This window comes from Loxodonta africana, chromosome 19 (assembly GCF_030014295.1).
Source record: "Loxodonta africana isolate mLoxAfr1 chromosome 19, mLoxAfr1.hap2, whole genome shotgun sequence".
NCBI classification, from domain to species: domain Eukaryota; kingdom Metazoa; phylum Chordata; class Mammalia; order Proboscidea; family Elephantidae; genus Loxodonta; species Loxodonta africana.
The window spans coordinates 43,453,935-43,473,686 of NC_087360.1; the positions used below are offsets into that span (position 1 = coordinate 43,453,935).

The 19,752-nt window shown below is 40.1% G+C and overlaps 1 protein-coding gene across 6 annotated transcripts in view; it reads left to right on the forward strand.

The window, feature by feature from the left end:
- The window catches only part of KIF13B (kinesin family member 13B), a 353,402-nt gene that overhangs the window by 316,734 nt on the left and 16,916 nt on the right, over window positions 1–19,752 (forward strand). For 5 of the 6 annotated variants that reach the window (XR_010318524.1, XR_010318525.1, XR_010318526.1 and 2 more), the window contains 2 exons: window positions 4,592–4,654; window positions 7,596–8,610. Coding sequence is in view for 3 of the 6 variants with exons in the window: in XM_064271888.1 (XP_064127958.1) it covers window positions 4,592–4,654; window positions 7,596–8,610 (1,078 nt within the window). In the remaining 3 variants the exon portion in view is untranslated. Of the gene's footprint in view, window positions 1–4,591; window positions 4,655–7,595; window positions 8,611–10,989; window positions 11,055–19,752 lie in introns of those variants that run through there. The other variant, XM_064271889.1, reaches the window with a different exon arrangement.

The following is a 19,752-nucleotide window of genomic DNA, read 5'->3' on the forward strand; positions in this document are numbered from 1 at the left end:
CATCAAGCAACTTGCAAGCCACCACAGTATAACAAACTGACAGATGGGTGGTAGAGCCTGTTATAGGATAATATTTTAATGGGTGACTTGATTTTTTTCTGTCAACTTTTGTAAAAATGTCACCTGACCTGGTATTTGTTTAGCTTTTTGTCTGTAGTCGTCTTTATTCTTGCAAGATATTAAAAGCTTAGAAACCCCATCCAGTTAAGATCTTCTACTTTAATGGCATATATTTAAAATTTTTTATTAAGTAAAAAAGTTGAAATATGCAAAAGCGAAAGAATAGTATAACGAATGCATACGTACTCATCACCTAGCTTCAGTAAAAATGAATACACAGCCAGTCTTGTATCATCTCTACCCCCCTCTCTTTAGCATGTACCTTTTAAATGTCCTCTGTTGGGGAAGTATCCACTTCTATCCTATTAAAAGTAACCTCACTTATCCAGAGTAGCCTATCTGGCAGCAGCCACTACCTAGGGAGGCACCATGAAGTTACTAATGCTTGAACCATAGAAGTAGCTATGGTAAAATATCTGACATTGCATTCAGTACCTACTCAGAATTGATCTAATCTTATTTTCAACAGTTTTTGGAAATTTCAGAAATGTTTAACCAACCTGATTCACTGTTCATCTGAGTGGTGGTGGTGGGATTGGGCTTCTTTATGTTGCCTGTTCAAGAAGTAGTCACCCTCAGTGAGAGAGGAGACTAGAAGACAGTGAGAAGTGGTCACTGATAGGGAGGAGGCAGAAAGTCTGTGAGACGTAGACAGGAAAACTTAAGCTTAGTTGTCTGGAGCCAGTGAAGTCCACCGAAGAGCCATGGGCATCAGGAAGCCCCGTGATTTGCCCTGGATCCAGCTTAGAGTAGCAGTCAATCTTTTTAATTTATTTCAGCAAATATTTATTAAGCATCTAATGGGTTTCTCTAATTATTCTGAGTTATAAATTATGTTTCTGTGCTCTCTTTAGGAGGGCAAGAATGATATACTTTTAGAACAGGCTTCATCCTAGGTCATTACATTTCATCCTTGATGGGGTTTTTAAATTTTTATGCTTTAATGGGGTAAGCTTCATCTTAGTGGGGTAATTATTCCCAGGTCTTGTCTATATTAAATGAGATTTAACTGAAGAATGTAAGTATTTTGGAACTTGAGTTTAAAATACTTCTTTTCTGCCTCTACTAAGAATTATATTCTGAATGTCTTATCATTTGTGGGGTACTTTAGATATTGTGGAGCCCTGCTGGCACAGTGGTTGAGAGCTATGGCTCCTAACCAAAAGGTCGGTAGCTTGAATTCATCAGTCACTCCTTGGAAACCCTATGGGGGCAGTTCTACACTGTCCTGTAGGGTTGCTGTGAGTCGGAGTTGACAGCAATAGATTTGGTTTTGGTTTTTTAGATATTGTGGGGAAAAATAAAATATAGATGGCAGCTCCTATATCCAAGAACTGTGGAAGAGTAAAGGATACTTGCTTGAAAATATCTCCATTCTCAAGGAGTTTACAGTAGAGTAGGGAACAGAAAGTATGTGAGGGAGAATGCTGTAAGTGCTGTAAGAGAGGTGGAAGGAATAACGTACCAAGGCAGTTGAAGACAGAACCTTCTCTTGTTGAGGAACTGAGGTAGAGGCTGGAAGGCCTTGTAGCTCAAGCCTTTGTCACGTGAATGGCCTTGCTACCACCAGGGCATCCTCTCTCCTTTCCCTTCTCCTTATGGCCACTCGCATTGTCTTTCTTAAACACACCTTTGATCTTAGCTCTCCCTTGCCTTAAAAACCTCTAGTAACTCTCCAGTGTTTGTGGGTGAAGTGTATGTTTCTTTAGTTTATTTCCTTGGTCTTTCCATCTTTGGAAACCCTGGTGGCGTAGTGGTTAAATGGTACGGCTGCTAACCGAGAGGTCAGCAGTTCAAATCCGCCAGGTGCTCCTTGGAAACTCTATGGGGCAGTTCTACTCTGTCCTCTAGGGTCGCTATGAGTTGGAATCAACTTGACGGCAGTGGATTTGGTTTGGTTTTTTCCATCCTTTGACCTAATCTTGTTTGTTTCCTACTTAACCATCTCTCTCTTCTGTGCCTTGCCTAAAATCCTATCACAGTTCCCTTATCTTCACCTGAATTAATCACCTATAATACTTTTCTCCCAAAAGCAGTCCCTCAACCATGGTTGGTTATAGTGGTACCATTGACAAAAACAAGGATATCTGGCACTTGTGAACTCAGGTTAATCCCCAGCTATATGGGCTATCTTGTTTCTAGTGGGTGCTTCTCCCATAAATAAAGATTTGGTCCTCCCAATAGGAAGAAAGACTTTGGTAGCCCAGCCTTAGTGCTTGTAGACTCTGTCTGGAGAGTCTTGATCACATGCATAGAGCCTCAGGCACTCATGTATACCACAAGAACTGGAAGGAACTGGAGTGTTCAGGGCAGAGAAGGGAAACCTGATGGATATGAAATCTAAGTCACTAGGAATTTTAAATTAGATAATAGTTCAGCAGCTAGCCGTTGCTCACCACGGACTGAACGAAAGGAAAGAAGCTCATCCTGTGCCAGAAAGAAATTCATATACCCAATTTTGACTCCTTCTGTTGGAGAGGACAAGGAATTAAGTATTTGATATACTGGGATGGAGCCCTCTTTAAAGGGGAACTTATAGAGTGTACTATGCCTTTGAATTATGGTGTTGGCGAAGAATATTGAATATTCCATGGACTGCCAGAAGAATGAACAAATCTGTCTTGGAAGAAGTACAGCCATAATGCTTCTTAGAAGCGAAGATGGCGAGATTTCATCCCATGGACTTTGGACATGTTATCAGGAGGGACCAGACCCTGGGGAAGGCCATCATGCTTGGTAAAGTAGAGGGTCAGCAAAAAAGAGAAAGACCCTCAATGAGATGAATTGACACAGTGGCAGCAACAGTGGGGTCAAAACAGCAATGATTGTGAGGATGGCACAGGACCAGGCAGTGTTTTGTTCCATTGTACATAGGGTTGCTATGATTTGGAACCAACTCGATGGCACCTAACAACAAGTTACCTAGGGCTGCCACAACAAAGTACCACAAACTTCGTGGCTTGAAACAACAGAAATTTATTCTCTCACAGTTCCAGAGGCTAGAAGTCTAAAATTAAGACGTCAGCAGGGCCACACTCCCTCTGAAGGCTCTAGGGAAGAATCCTTCTTTGCTTCTTCCTAGCTTCTGGTGGTTCCTGGCAGTTCTTGGCTTTGCTTGGCTTGTAGCTACATCACTCCAATCTCTGCCTCCATCATCACATGAGCTTGTTCTTTCTGTGTGTGTCCTCCTTCTCTCTTCTTATAAGGAGACCAGTCATGGATTTAGGGCATACTCTAATCCAGTATGACCTCGTCTTAACTAATCACATCTGCAAAGATCCTATTTTCAAATAATGTCACAATCTGAGGTTCTGAGTAAACAGGAATTTTAGGAGAACATCAATCAAGCCAGTATACAGAGGGTAGGCCCAAACTCTTGCATTGGAAAGGGAAGACCTGGTAAGGAGCCAAAGACTGGGTGAGGGAATAAAGGCAGAAGTGACAGATTCTCAGTTTCTTCCTTAGAGAATCATGTCCGCTTCTATGTCCAACTGACATTTTTAACCCAGCAGTTACAAAATGAATTTTTTTTTCTTTTCCTTCACAGTTGGAAACCAGGTTCTTCCTTTGTCTTCCCTTTTCCTTACCCTGGCTCTAATTATATTTTTATTTTTTTTAATTTTAACTTTTTAAAAAGTTCTTTCAATCACATGTTTATAAGTAACAAAGTCCTCTTTATCTCTCTTCATTCTTCTTTCATTGCTTTAGTCCATTAATTCAGGCCCTTATCACCTCGTACTTGCTTTGATGCTGGAATTTCTTTACAGATTTGCTTGCCTTAGTCTTTAAATACTTTCCCAGTAAATTTGCATTCTACTGCAGGATCAGTCTTCCTGAGTTCTTTTTTCTTTGCTCAGGAATCTGTAGCGATCTCTCAACACTGTATAATCAGCTTAGTTTCAGATACCCAAGGCCTCCCGTGTATTCTCACCTGCTCTCTGTCTTGTGCCCTGGAATTGTGCTCCAGCAAGACTGGCTTATTTTCTACTCACTTCTTGCAGCTACACTTCACCGATCCTCCTTTTGCGCTATGAGTTCTCCCTGGCCATCAAGGCTTGGTTTGGATTCCACCTCCTGCCTAAAATCTTTCCTGTCCCAGTCACTTCTGTCTATAAATTCCCGTAATACTGATTTGTACACCCCAGAGAGAGAGGGGGCACGAGCGTGTGTAAAAATACACCATGTATGTTACTGTTTTAACATATGTCTGGTTCCTTTAGCTGGAGGTAAGCCCCTTTGCTTATTTCTTAGGTCTTCTGTGTAGTATGTAGCCCCTTACACTTGTACAGCTGATTGGTAGTGACTTGTTAGAATTGCCAAAAGTTGTAAAAATTCAGCTCTGGTGGGTCCTCCTGATTGACTCTCCAGTCTTTTCAATGACAGTATTCTCTAACGGTCTCTCTTCTGCTGCTCTTGATCCGTTACTTTCACCAACCTATTGTTTTGCTTGCCTCTTCACTTGTTTTCTCAGCCCGTGCCACGAATCATGGTGCAGTCAACCCTCCTGGACGTTGCGGTGACACGGATGGAGGAGGTAAGTCTGTCTGCCTGCTGGTGGTGCCTTTGCTGGTGGCTGTACCACATACAGTGGGTGGTCCTGGTGCTATAATTGCTTCATCCACACCTGCAGTTTTTTTTTTTTTTTTTTAATTTTAACGTTACTGTTTTGACAATTAACTAGAATATAGATCATTGTCTTTTCCCTTTATATTTTCTGTGTTACACTTTTCTATTTTCAACTTGTTAATCATATGATTGCTAAACTTTTAGATGCCTGACTGCTAATGTAGTCTGCTGCTTTAATAGCCCACTGCTAGGCAAAGGAGATTTCTATAAACAGAACAGCCTCCTTATTCTGAGTGTTTTGCTTAATTCTCAGTTTTACATTTCATTCTGATTCATGATATCAGCGTGAAAAGACTAATGCTAAACTGGGGAGAAAATAGTCTCTTATGATCTCCCACAGATCAACAGCACTTCTAATCTTATGAATAGCAAACCTATTTTCTCCCACTGTGCTTTCATTCTCTTAGGAAATGCTATATCTTCACAGGAAAATTTTATTTATTAAAACAACAGGGAAAAAAGCTAAATAGTTTGAAAGAAAATGTAGACCTCCATGAATTCCACTTATTCCTAAAAGACCCTTGGTATGTATTGTAGATAGTAAAATTTGGTGTTTGGCAAGTGGCCCTCTCCCTCCATGAGTAGTATTTGTCATTTTGCTGAGGCAGGAATTTCGACCTTGAGCTCCAAGACCAGTGGGACAGACTGACAACAAGTCCCTTGCTGGTGAGGGCCTCTGCAGCTCAGGGCAGCTTTGATGCTCATGTGGTGGTGGTCTCAAGGCTGGGCTTTCCCAGAAGTCTCTGGAAATGACTCAATGGTTAGCGTATAATCCGTAGATGGGAAATAGTTTCAACTCACATATCAACTCCAGCAAGTGGGAGCAGCTGCCTGGAGTGCTGTTGTGATGGGAGGATTCTGAGACTGCACTTGGGTTCAGTAGAAAAGAACATGGTAGCCAGTCAGTGCTGTCTGCCTTCTTTGATCTGCTCTTTGTTATTGCTGTAGATCTGACCTCTCATCCCTTCTTTTTCACTTATTGAATGTCTTGAATAAACTCTTTTACTTCTCTGAGCAACTTTGTAAAGTGAATATGGTAATTCTTCCTGGCCCATATCAAAGGATTCACGTGGAAGCAAGTGGGATAATATCATATAAATACAAGGCATTTCCCTAGACTGCAAACTCTTCAGGCCAGGACCTATGTGGAGAAGTTGTTGAAATGACCCTGATTGGGTTTTACCTAGTAGGAGATTATGGAACAATACCATTTCGGGATCATGTTTATTGTTCAGATTCTAGTCTCTTAATAGTTTTGTTTGTGTATTCTTCTCTGCATGGCCAGTGATGTTAGAAAGAAAATAGAAAAGAATAAATAAAACATGTACAAATTGCAGAAGAAAAATGATTGAAGGATCACCTAATCTTTTAGAGTATATATACTGGTGACAGTTATTGATCTATTGGAGTTAGTAAATTTTGCAGCCTAGAGATCCATCACAAAAATGGGCTGTTACTCTCAAGAGGTGCAGTTAATTTCATCCCTGAAAGTGTGCCTTGTGGGGAAAGGTGGGCCTTTGGAAACAGGAATATAAATGAGCATTCATGTGAAAATGCATAATTTATCAAACTACTGAGTTAAGCCAAGGAACTATAAGAGACTTATAGATCACAGCTGTTTCCCAGTTCAAATAAATCCTGTATTTCAATGGAAAATAACCATTCCTGTAATATAAATAATCTTTCCGTAAATATTGGAAAACATATTTCTTTTTCTGAATGGCACCCACCCTATCCCACCACCCCCATTCACTGTCCCTGCTTTTTCTTTTCCCCTGTCATTGTGAACCAGGAATAGAAAGATAATCTGCCGGCTTCTTAAACTGGCTTAGGTTATAAACAAAGTAACACTTTACCAGCACCTCAGAAACAGTGGGATTTGGATAAACTATGGCTGTCATCCTCCCACATGAAATATGGGCTTTGTTATGTGTCCTGCTAGAGTGACTCACAGAGTTATGTGAGAGGGAGGCCACCCCCAGCTGTCAGATCCCATTCCTCACTCTGCACCTCTCCAGAGGCTGTTTGCTGCCTAGCCTCTGTCTCCCAGTCATTAGAGGTATCCCTAACCCAGGAAGTGGAATCAGCCTTCAAAAGCAGCCTGAATGAAAGCATCTCAGAGAAAGGGCAGAGGACTGCAGGGAGGAGGAATGTGGGAGCCTTTCTCCTGCCCTGACTCCTGACCAGTAAAATCCCATCAGTCAGCAGTCCGAAGGCCATTTTTGTGTGTATATGAGCTGGTAAAGCTGGTCTAAAGCATTTTCAGATCCTCAGATGAGATCATCATTTAAATTTTGCAGCAGAAAGGTGCTCTTTTAGCCTTTTTAATGATTCTCATAATCTCCTTCGAGAAGTCAGTGGTGGTGGGCAGGGCTTCTGTGTTTCCAAGGGAGCAGAGTTATTAGCCTGAATGAAGGAAGGCAGGAGGGTGGTAATGAGTGATGAGGGAATTCAGATGATACTGTACACTGAGGATGTGCCGCACTCTGTAGTGTGATCTTATTGTATTACACCAACCCTGTGTAGTAGAGGTTAGGGTCTCTTTTTATGTAAAAGGTGAAGAAACGGAAGGGGTAGGGACTGTCCATTTTGTTTAGCACTCTACCTCTGGTACATAGTACAGTGTCTGCTAAGTGCAGTAGGCACTCAGTATTTATTATGTGAAAAGCCAAGGTCACATAGAAATAAGTGGTGGAACTGGTGTCTGTCTTACTCCAAAGCCATGAACTTTTCACTGTCAAAGCCATAATGTTGCAACTAACAACAACAAAATCATTTTCAACTATTTGGGAAATGAATCCTTAACTTTAAATTCTAAACAGTTATGCTTCCCACCTTTCCTGTTCCAGGCTCACCAAGAGAACATGGGAATTAGTGAGACACCAGAAGTGACTGTGCAGATTCCCCCTGTGGTGAAAATCTATGACAAACCAGCTAAAGTGCCCTCCCAGCAGCCACTTCCTGCAAATGCCCAGGCCCAAGAAGTTCCGGAAGGTCCTCCCAGCCCCCTGAGTGAGACCTCCAGTGGTTACTTTTCCCACAGCGTTTCCACAGCAACTCTGTCGGATGCACTCGTCACTGGCCTTGATGCTGCCTCCCAAGCTGCACCCAGTTCCCCTCCAACTCCCATCTGCCAGGTCCCCCTTGAGACTGACCTTTCATTTCCATCTGTTGTTTCATGTGCAGAGAGCCACCTTTCTGCCCCACTGGAGAATCAGACCAGCCTCCCATCACTGCCTATCCAACCAAAGCAAACTGCTCAATATAACAGCAATGGTGTATTAAAGGCCAAGGGATTGGTTTCCTTTGAGAAGCAGAATAAAGATCTGGCAAGTGCTTCCCTTGCCATTGATACACCAACATATCTTCCCACTTCTGCCCCCCAAAAGGAATCACCCAGCCAGCAGACTGTAAGAGAAGTTTCTTCTGCCACCAGGCAGCCAGGGAGCCCAAAGGATCAGATGAAGCCAGCTACCAGCTTGGAGCTAGACATCTCCAAACCCCAGTTCCCTCCTGACCTCCTATCTCAGTCATCTGCTCCAACATCTCCATTCAGAATCCAGAAGGTGCGAACCTCTGAGCTAAAGTCGTTCACGCGCATGCTTGGTGGAGACTCCTGCTCCTCTAGCACTGAGGAGGAGCAGCTGGCCTCAGGAGGGTCAGGTGACAGCAACTCTGGGGGACAGGCCTTGGAAAAACTGGAAGTTGTGTCAGACTCTGAAGAAGCCAGTGAAGTCCCAGAGTGGCTCAAAGAGGGAGAATATGTTACCATTGGCACAAATAAAATGGGCATCGTGAGATATATTGGGCCAACTGACTTTCAGGAGGGGACATGGATTGGAGTAGAGCTAGATTTACCTTCAGGTGAGTGATACCTGTTTGGAACATATGCTTGGTATTGGTTAGCATGCTAAATGTGGTCTGCTGGAGAAAGCACCGGTCTGGGTTTAGGAGAGCTAGCCTTTGTGCCTGGCTCTGCCAGTACGTCATTTTATCTCTGTGTGCCTCAGTGTCCCCACTTTACAAGATTAGGAATTTTCACTAGAAGATCTTTAAGAGTAAAATTTGTAACCTCCAGAAGCTTTTCAAAAACCCAAGACAGTAATTAAGAGTTACCATAAATTTAGTAATGAATTTCAGTGCACTTTTAGCCACAGAAGCATCTGCATTTGAAATACAGTAGGCAGCTATATTTGATTTGTTTGCTCAGGTTACAAACACTGATGTATACACGGTGCTCAGTTTTTCTCAGTTCTAAAGACTTTCTAGGCTCCTTGGCCCAGGGATTGGGAACCTCTGGATGAGATGGTCTATGATCCATTTCAGGCTTGCAACTCTCTTAATTCTCATTATAGAGTGGCAGATTTTAAGAGCAAATAGATGATCATTTTCAGAAAAACTGAGGGGCAGGACTTCAGGAAATACTTTGTGTTTGAGAAGTTCAAAATATTTTTAACATGGCTTATGGAGATACATATATACCATAAATTTTACCCCCATTTAGTGTTTTTTTTTTTTTGTATATTTATAAAGTTGAGCAACCATCACCATAATCTAATTTTAGAACATATACATCACTCCAAAAAGAATCCTCTTGTCCATTAGCAGTCACTCCTTCTCCCCCAGCCTTAGGCAACCATTAGTCTACTTTATGTCACTCTAAATTTGCCTGTGCTGGTCATTTCATGTAAATGGAATCATACAACATGTGGTCTTTTGTGACTGGCTTCTTTTACTTTCACATTATGTTTTTGAGGTTCAGGTATGATTAATGCTGCTGTGAATACTGTTGTACAGGTTTTTGTGTGCATGTATGTTTTCATGTTCTTGAGTAGATACCTAGGCATTAACTCTGTTTTAACATTTTGAGGAATTCCCATACTGTTTTCGAGTGGCTGCACCATTGTGCATTGCCACCAGCAATATATGAGGGAACCACTTTCTCCACATCTTTGCCAATACATGTTATTGTCTCTCTTTTTGATATTAATCATCCTAGTGGGTATGAAGTGTTGTTTCATTATGGTATTGATTTGCATTTCCTTAAGGAGGTGAACATGCTTTCATGTGCTTACTGGCCATTCATGTATCTTCTTTGGAGAAATATCTGTTCAGATCCTTTGCCCCTTTCAATTGGGCTATATTTCCTATTTAGATTTAAAAGGTTTTAAAAATCTATTCTAGATGTAAGTCCCTTATCAGATATGTGATTTGCAAATATTTCCTCTCATTTCGTGGGTTATTTTTAACTTCTTGATGATGCCATTTGAGGTACAAAAGTTTTTAATTTCATTGAATGCTAATTTATCAGTTTTTTCTTTTACTGCTTATACTTTTGGCTTTTATTACTTTTGGCAGGAGTATTTTTTTTTTAAGTCATGCAAGTATATATGTGTATAACAAAAAATCTGCCATTTCAACATTTTTTCCATATATAATTCAATGACAATAATTACATTCTTTATGTTGTGTAGACATTACCCCTATTTGTTTCCAAATTTTTCCATCACCCTTAACAGAAGCTCAGTCCCTCCAAACCAATGATTCTGTCTTTCCCCCTCCCTCTCACCCCTGCTAGCCAGTAATAAACTTTGGTCTCTATACATTTGCCTATTCTAGGTGTTTCATATAAGTGAGATCATACAATTATTATTTTTCTTTTTTGCATTTTTTTATTGTGATTTAACTGAAGGTTTACAGAGCAAATTAGTTTCTCATTAAACAATTAATATACATATTGTTTTGTGACATCGGTTGCCAATCTCAAGACGTGTCAACACTCTCCCCTTCTCGACCTTGAGTTCCCTATAACCGACTTTCCTGCCCCCTCCTGCCTTGTTGTCCTTGCCCTTGGGCTAGTGTCCCCATTTAGTCTCATTTTCTTTTATGGGGCTTGTCTAATCTTTGGCTAAAGGGTGAAACTCAGGAGTGACTTTGGTACTGAGTTAGAAGGGTGTCCAGGGGCCATGCTCTTAGGGTTTCGCTAGTCTCTGTCAGACCAGTAAGCCCAGTCTTTTTTTTTTTTTTTTTTGAGTTAAAACCTTGTTCTACTTTTTTCTCCAGCTCTGCCCTGGACCCTCTATTGTGATCCCTATCAGAGCAGTCCGAAGTGGTAGCTGGGTACCATCTAGTTGTGTTGGACTCAGTCTGGTGGAAGCTGTGTAGTTGTGTTCCATTAGTCCTTTGGACTAATCCATCCCTTGTGTCTTTGTTTTTTTTTTTTTTAATTCTCTCTTGCTCCAGACGGAGTGCGACCAGTGGAGTATCTTAGATGGCCAGTCACAAGCTTTTAAGACCCAGACGCTACTCACCAAAGTAGGATGTAGAACATTTTCTTTGTAAACTATGTTATGCCAATTGAGCTAGATGTCCTCCCAAGACCATGGTCCCCACAGCTCTCACCCCAGTTATTAGATCCCTCAGGGAGTTTGGATGTGTCTGTGAAGCTTCCATGACCCTGCCTTGGTAAGTTGTGCTGACTTCCCCAGTACTGTGTACTGTCTTATTTATTGTCTAGTTAGTATTTTTCCCTCCTCACTCTTCCCCTCCCTCATAACCATGAAAGATTGTTTCTTTCTGTGTGGAAACCTTTTCGTGAGCTTTTATAATAGTGATCTCAAACAGTGTTTGTCCTTTTGTGATTGACATATTTCACGCAGCACAATACCCTCCAGATTTATCCACTTTGTGAGATGTTTCGCAGGTTCATCGTTGTTCTTTATTGTTGCCTAGCGTTCTGTCAATGTGCTTGTACCATAGTTTATCGATTCATCTGTTGGACTGAGAACTTATCTCATTGTGGTTTTGATTTGCATTTCTCTAATGCCTAGTGATTGTGAGCATTTTCTCATGTGTCGTTTAGCCACCTGAAGTATCTTTGGTGAGGTGTCTGTTCATTTCCTTTGCCCATTTTTTAATTGGATATTTGTCTTTTTGTTATAGAGGTATTGGATTTTCCTATAGATTTTAGAGATTAGACCTTTGTTGGATTTGTCATAGCAAAAAAAATTTTCCCAGTCTGTAGGCTCTCTTTTTACTCTTTTGGTGAAGTGTTTTGATGAGCATTAAGTGTTCAGTTTTTAGAAGGTCCCAGTTATCTAGCTTATTTTCTGGTGTTTGTGTATCGTTAGTTATGGTTTGTATCCTATTTATACCGTGTATTAGGGCCTCTAGCATTGGCCCTATTATTTCTTCTATGGTCTTTATAGTTTTTGGTTTTATATTTAGGTCTTTGATCTGTTTCGAATTAGTTTTTGTGTATTGTGTGAGGTATGGGTCCTGTTTCATATTTGTGCAGATGGACATCTAGTTTTGCCAGCACCATTTGTTAAAAAGGCTGTCTTTTCCCCCATTTGATGGACTTTGGGCCTTTGTCTAAGATCAGGTGACCGTAGGTGGCTGGATTTACATCTGGGCACTCAATTCTGTTCCATTATTCATTCTGTTTGTAGTCATACCAGTACCAGGCTGTTTTGACTACCATAGTTGTATAGTGAGCTCTGAGGTCAAGTAGTGTGAGTCCTCCTACTCTATTCATCTTCTTCAGTAGTGCTTTACTTATCTGGGGCCTCTTTACTTTCCATATAAAGTTAATGATCAGTTTTTCCATCTCATTAAAGAATGCTGTTGGTAATTGGATTGGGATTGCATTGTATTTGTAAATTGCTTTGGGTAGAATTGATATTTTCACAATGTTTAGTCTACCTATCGGTGAGCATAGTACATTTTTCCATTTATGTAGGTCTCTCTTGGTTTCTTGCAGTAGTGTTTTGGAGTTTTCTTTGTATAGGTCTTGAACACCCCTGGTTAGATTTATTCCTCAGTTTTTAATTTTTTTAGTGGCTATTACAAATGGTATTGCTTTCCTAATTTCCTTTTCATAGTTCTGTTTATTTGGATGCTCTTTCTTTTTTTTTTTTTGCCTTATTTCTCTAGCTAGGACTTCAAGCACTGTTAAATAGAAGTGGTGATAAAGGACATTCTTCTCTTGTTTCTCTTTTCGGGGGGAATGTTTCCAACCACTCTCCATTAAGAATAATATTGGCTGTTGCTTTTGTATACCCATTGCCGCTGAGTAGATTCCAACTCATAGCTACCCTATACAACAGAGCAGAACTGCCCCATAGGGTTTCCAAGGAGTGCCTGGTAGATTTGAATTGCTGACCTTTTGGTTAGCAGCCGGAGTCTTAACCGCTACGCCACCAGGGTCTTGTATTAAAAAAAAAAAAAAAAAGTTGCCATTGTGTCGATCCTGACTCATGTTGAGGAATTTCCCTTCTATAAATATTTTATTGAGATTTTTATCAAAAATGAGTATTGGACTTTATCGAATGCCTTTTCTGCATCGATTGAGATGATCATATGATTCTTTTGTTTTATTCATGTGATGGATTACATTGATTTTCTGATGTTTAACTATCTTTGCGTACCTGGTATGAATCCCACTTGGCTGTGGTGTATTATTTTTTTGATATGATGCTGAATTCTTTGGCTAGAATTTTGTTGAGAATTTTTTGCATCTATATACCTGAAAGATACAGGTCTGTAATTTTCTCTTTTTTGTGGTATCTTTGCCTGGTTTTGGTATCAAGGTTATGCTAAAAAAAAAAAATATTATTATCTTTTCTCTTGTTATGGGTCTGTTCAGATTTTCTACCTCAGTTTTTGTTAGTTTAGGTAGCTAGTATGTTTCTAGATCCATTGCCTACAGGTTTTCATATTTGTTGGAGTACAGTTTTTCATAGTACTCTGTTATGATCCTTTTTATTTCAGTTGGGTCTGTTGTAATATCCCCATTTCATATCTTATTTGGGTTATTTGGGTCCTTTCCTATTATCCTTCTGTCAGTTTGGCCAGTGGTTTATCAATTTTGTCGATCCTTTGTTGATTCTTATCTATTGTTTTTCTATTCTCTATTTCATTTACTTCTGCTCTGATCTTTATTATTTCCTTTCTTCTGGTGACTGTGGGCTTCCTTTGCTGTTCTCTTTCTGTCTGTTTGAGTTGTATAGCTAATGTTTTGATTCCGTCCCTTTCGTCTTTTTTATTTTTGTATCTATTGCTACATCATGGCCAAACCTTGCTGTGTCCCAAAAATCTAGGCATGATGTGTTTTCATTTTCATTTGATTCTAGGAATTTTTTTATTCCGTCTTTTATTTCATCTATTACCCAGTGGTTTTTAAGCAGGCTCTTACTCAGTTTCCATGTATTTGATTTTTTTTTCCCTTGCTTTTCCTATTATTTCTACTTTTATGATGTTATGATCAGAGATGATTTATTTTTTCTGTGTTTTGGATTTTATTGAGGGTTGCGCTATGGCCAAAGATGTGGTCTATTCTAGAGAACATTCCATGTGCATTGGAAAAGAATGTGTACTTTGCAGCTGTTGGGTGGAGTATTGTATATATATGTCTATGAGGTCAAGTTGGTTGATTGTGGCCTTTACATCATGTTTATCTTTGTTGAGCTTCTTTCTAGATGTTCTGTCCTTTACCAAGAGTGTGTTGAAGTCTCCTGCTGTTATTGTAGAACTGTCAATTTCTCTTCACTGCTGTTAGAATTCATGTGTTTTGGAGCCCTGTCATTGGGTGCATAGATATTTATTATGGTTATGTCCTCATGGTTGATTGTCCCTTTAATCATTATGTAACGCCCTTCCTTGTCTTTTTTGGTGGATTTTGTTTTAACATCTATTTTATTTGACGTTAGTATTGCTATGCCTCCTCCTTTTTGGTAGCTGTTTGCTTGATTTATTTTTTTCCATCCTTTGATTTTTAATATATTTATGTCTTTGTTTCTAAGATGTATCTCTTGTAGACTGTATATTGATGGGTCCTGTGTTTTTATTCATTCTGTCACTCCTTGTTTCGTTATGAGTGTGTTTAAGCCATTTACATTCAGTGTAATTATTGATAGATGTGAGTTTATTGCTGTCATTTTGTAGTCCTTTTTTTTTGTGGTGCTGACATTTCTTTTTTCCTCTTACTCTTCTGTGCTGAATCCCTTTTGTTTGTAGGGTTTTTTTGTTTGTTTCATTTTTGTAGATATTGTGTTTACTGAGACTTTGTTTTTCTTCTTTATTTTTTATTATTGTGCTTTAGGTGAAAGTTTATAGCTCAAGTTAGTTTCTCATACAAAAATTTATACACACATTGTTATGTGACCCTAGTTGCTATCCCTACGATGTGACCACACATTCCTCCTTTCTACCTCAGATTTCCCATGTCCATTCAGTCAGCTCCTGTCCCTTTCTGCCTTCTCACCTCACCTCTGGACAGGAGCTGCCCATTTGTTCTCATGTGTCTACTTGAACTAAGAAGCACACTCCTCACAAGTATCATTTTATGCCTTATCGTCCAGTCAATATTCTTTGTCTGAAGAGTTCGTTCAGGAATGGTTTTAGTTCTGGGTTAACAGAGAGTACAGGGGCCAAGTATTCTGGAGTTTCTCCAGTTTCAGTCAAACCATTAAATGTGATCTTTTTACTAGAAGTTGAGTTCTACACCCCAGTTTTCTTCTGCTCCATCAGGGACTCCCTGTTATGTTCCCTGTCAGGGCAGTCATTGGTGGTAGCTGGGCACATCTAGTTCTTCTGATCTCAGGCTGATGGAATCTCTGGTTTATGTGGCCCCTTTTGTCCCTTGGGCTAATATTTTCCTTGTGTCTGTGGTGTTCTTCGTTCTCCATTGCTCCAGATGGGTTGGGACCAATTGATGCATCTTAGATGGCCACTCACTATCTTTTAAGACCCCAGATGCAACTCACCGAAGTGGGATGCAGAACATTTTCCGAATAAACTTTGTTATGGCAGCTGACCTAGATGTCCCCTGAAACCACGGTCCCCAGACCCCTGCCCCTGCTACACTGTCCTTTTTTCTTTATTTTGGTGAGTAGGTTAGTTAACTTTCTTTGTGTTTACCTTGAAATTTACCCCCATCCTCTTAAGTTTAAACCAGTCTTTTATTACTTGATATCGCCCTGACTTCCTCTCCATCTGAAAGTTCCATACCTACACTGTTCATTCTCTCTTTTATTATTCTAATGTTGCTGTCATTTACAGATTGACCTCTCTGGTTCCATGTTGTAAATCTTTTAGTTTTATTTTATCCTCAAGAGTTTATTACCTAGGTTAGTATCTGGCTGATGTTGTTCTCTGTCCTAGATTCATGTTTTTGTTTGATATTGTTTCTCTAACTGAAAGACTCCCTTTAATAATTCTTGTAAGTTTGGTTTGGTTTTTACATAGCCTCTTTATTTCTGTTTATCTATTAATATCCTAATTCTACCATCATATTTGAGCAAGAGTTTAGCACGTTATTTTATTCTTGGTTAGCAAGTTTTTTCTTTAAAGGTTTTACATATGTTATCCCATTGCCTTCCTGTCTCTGTGGTGTCTGCCAAGTAATCAGAGTTTAGTCTTATTGTTTCTCCTTTGTATGTGACTTTTCATTTTTCTCCAGCTACTCTCAGGTTTCTTTCATTGTCTTTGGTTTTGGCGAGTGTGATTATGGTATGTCTTGGTGCTTTTCTTTCGGAGTCTATCCTGTATGTTGTTCATTGAGCTTCTTGGATGGTCAGCGTTTTATCTTTCATAATACTGGGAAAGTTTTTTGTCAGCATATCTTCAATGATTCTGTCTGTTTTCTCCCCTGTACTGAAACTCTGATCACATGCAAAATTTTTGGTTTTGATTGTATCCCACATTGTTCTCAGGGTTTCTTCATTTTTCTTCATTCTTTTCTCTGATTTTTCCTCAAAAAAAGTAGTATGCTAGGATTTGTCTTCAGTTTTGCTGATCCTGTCTTCCATTGTTTCACATTTCCTCCTAAAACCTTCTATTGCAGTGTCCATGTCTGAATCCTGTTGTAAATCTTTTGGATTGCTAATTTCTGTTTTTCTGTGATGTCTAGTTTTTGTTTGGCATTTTGTTTCTGTATTATTTTCCTGAATTCTTCCATTGCTTTGTCTGTGTTTTGCCTGTATTTTCCATGATTTTGTCTTTTTTTTTTTTTCTCCTTATTTTTGTCTTCCTTTTCCTTCATCTCTTGAAGACCCCTGAAAATTAGAATTTTGAATTCCCTATCAGGTAGTTCCAGTGCCTTTTCTTCTATCGGAAGGTCATTTGATGTTTTATTTTGGTTGCTTTTTAGAGCCATCCTGTCTTTTTTTTTTTTTTTTTAAATATGTTTGGATATTGTCTGCTGTCTTTGGGACACTCAGAAATTATTTTCTTCATTTATTGATTGTAGATTTGTTTGTTTCGTCCTGCTGTTTTATTTGTTTACGTCTAGACAGGTGGGCTGGGTGTGCTTTGCTGCTTGCTCCTCTGTGGGCACTTCTCAGCACCTTGTCTAGGTGAGCAGGGCCAGTTGCTCAGTTATGGTGTAGCAGGGCAGGTCCAGCGTTCGTGAGGGGTGGGGATAGGTCATTTGCAGCATGTACTGGGGCTGACAGGGTGGGGCTGGGGGGCAGTGCAGGTTGGGGTCTGGTGGTCTGTGCTGGTGCAATCTAGGGGCGTGGCACTCAGTGCACATGCAGATAAAAGGGAAGGAAGAGGATGTGATGTTCGGAGCTAAGTGGGTGAAAGAAAGAAGAGAGGGAAGCAGAATCAAAAAAGCACACACACAAAAAGGCAGAACAAAAAGTAAATAAAATGGTGGCATGGTAGGATTGGGTGGGTAGCGGGGGACAGACCCAGCAAGGCTATTTGCCAGTGGCTTACTAGCCAAGTGGTGCAGTTCGTCCTGTTGAGAAGGGGTGTGGGCAGTGGATGGGGCTAGGTGGGCAGGAGAAAGGAAAGGTAAGAATGGGAAGAGAGAGAGTAAACAAACAAAAAACAACACCAGCAAAAATTAAATATGTTGCTGGGCACACCGGCTATTGGGGGCAGGGCAGAACTGGAGTGACCGCACGCTGATGTTTCCCTCGCTGGTGGCATGGCACAGCCCATCAGGAAGGGTCAGAGACAGCACAGGACCTAGATGGGAAGGCGAAGGAAAAGGAAGAAGGGGAAAGAGAAAGAAGTAATATGGCACTGAGATAGCTGGCCTGAGCTGGTATCTCTCCGGCTTAGCAACTGTGGCCTGTTGGGAATCAGTGGAAGCCATGTAGCAGGAAGAAGGTTGCGGGGGTGGGAAAGTGTGTTTCACTGGTTACCAGGTGCTCTATCTCCTGTTGGGAGCTCCATGAAGTTGCCTTCCTGTACTCCCTGTCTGGTTTTCTTAGCAGCTGAGGTCCAAGACAGCCAACCCATGTCACGTTAGCTAGCCCTCCATTCCATAGCCCTTTCTGTTCTCTGTCAGTTTCTTCTTCCATTTGGTGCTTGATCAAATTCTTTATCCCTTTGTTTGATGCTTAGGGCTCTAGGACTGATGTTCGTATCTGTTTTACTTAGTTTTTCAGGTCTTTGCTGTAGAAGGACAGCATGGTGCTTTTGTCCATAGTATCATGTTGGCTCTGCCCCATTTACCTTTTTCTGACTGACTTATTGCACTCAGTGTAATGTTTTCAAGCTTCATGTTGTAGCATGTATCAGGACCTCATTTCTCTTAATGCCTGTGTAATACTCCATTGTATGTATGTACTACATTTTGTTTATCCATTTGTCTGTTGGTGGATATTTACCGTAGGTTGTTTTCATCTTCTGACTATTGTGAATAGTGCTGTGATGAACATTGGTGTACAAGTATCTTTTTTGTTCCTGCTTTGTTTTTTTGAGTATCTACCTAGGAGTTGAATTGCTGGATCATATGTAATTCTATGTATAACTTTTGAAGCCCTCCAAACTGTTTTACATAGTGACTATACCATTTTACAATCCCATCAGCAGTGGATGAGGGTTCCAGTTTCTCCACATTCTTGCCAACCCCTGCTGTTTTCCAGTTCTTTTTTAAAATCATAGCCAACTTAGTGGGGGTAAAGTGGTATCTAAGTTCTTTGTCCATTTTTTAGTTAGGTGTGTGTCTTTTCATTAAGTTGTAGGAGTTCTTTATGTGTTCTAGATATTAAACTCATAAGACCTATACTAAACCAAGCCCACTGCCATCAAGTTGATTCTGACTCATATCAACCTATAGGGCAAAGTAGAACTGCCCCATAGGGTTTCCAAGGCTATAAATCTTTACAGAAGCAGACAGCTGCATCTTTCTCCCACGAAGTGGGTGGTAGGTTAGAACCACTGACCTTTTGGTTAGCAGCTGAGCACTTAACCACTACACAACCAGGGCTCCTTATAAGATATATAGTGCTCCCAAATTTTTCCCCAGTGTATATAGGCTGTCTTTTCACTTTGTTGATTAAACTCCTTTGGTAAACAAAATTTTTAATTTTAATGAAGTCCCATTTATCTCTGTTTTGTTGCTCAGGCTCTTGGTGTCATATCTACGAATGCACTGTAAAATATTAAGTCCCAAAGCACTACCCCTATGTTTTCTTCTAAGAGTTGTACAGTTTCAGTTCTTACTTTTAGGCCCTTGATCCACTGTGAGATGATTTTTATATATGGTGTGAGGTAGGGGTCCAACTTCATTCTTTTGCATGTGTTAATCCAGTTGTCCCAGCACCATTTATTAAACAGACTGTTTTTTCCCCATTGAATGGACTTAGCACGCTTGTCGAAAATCAGCTGACCATAGATGTGTGGGTTTATTTCTGGACTCTTGATTATATTGTATTGGTCAACGAGTCTATCATTATACCAGTATATAGTATGTTTTAAAATCAGGAGCTGTGAGTCTTCCTACGTGCTTTTCTTTTTTCAAGGTTGCTTTTTTTTTTGACTCTTCAGGGCCACTTGCCTTTCCATATCAATTTGAGGACTGGCTTTTCTATTTCTGTAAAGAAGGCTGTGGGAATTTTGATGGGGATTGCACTGAATGTTTAGATTGCTTTGGGTAATATTTACATTTTAATGATATTATGTCATACAATCCATGAACACAGAATGTCCTTCCATTTATTTAGGCCTTCTTTAATTTCTTTCAGTAATGATTTATAGTTTTCAGTG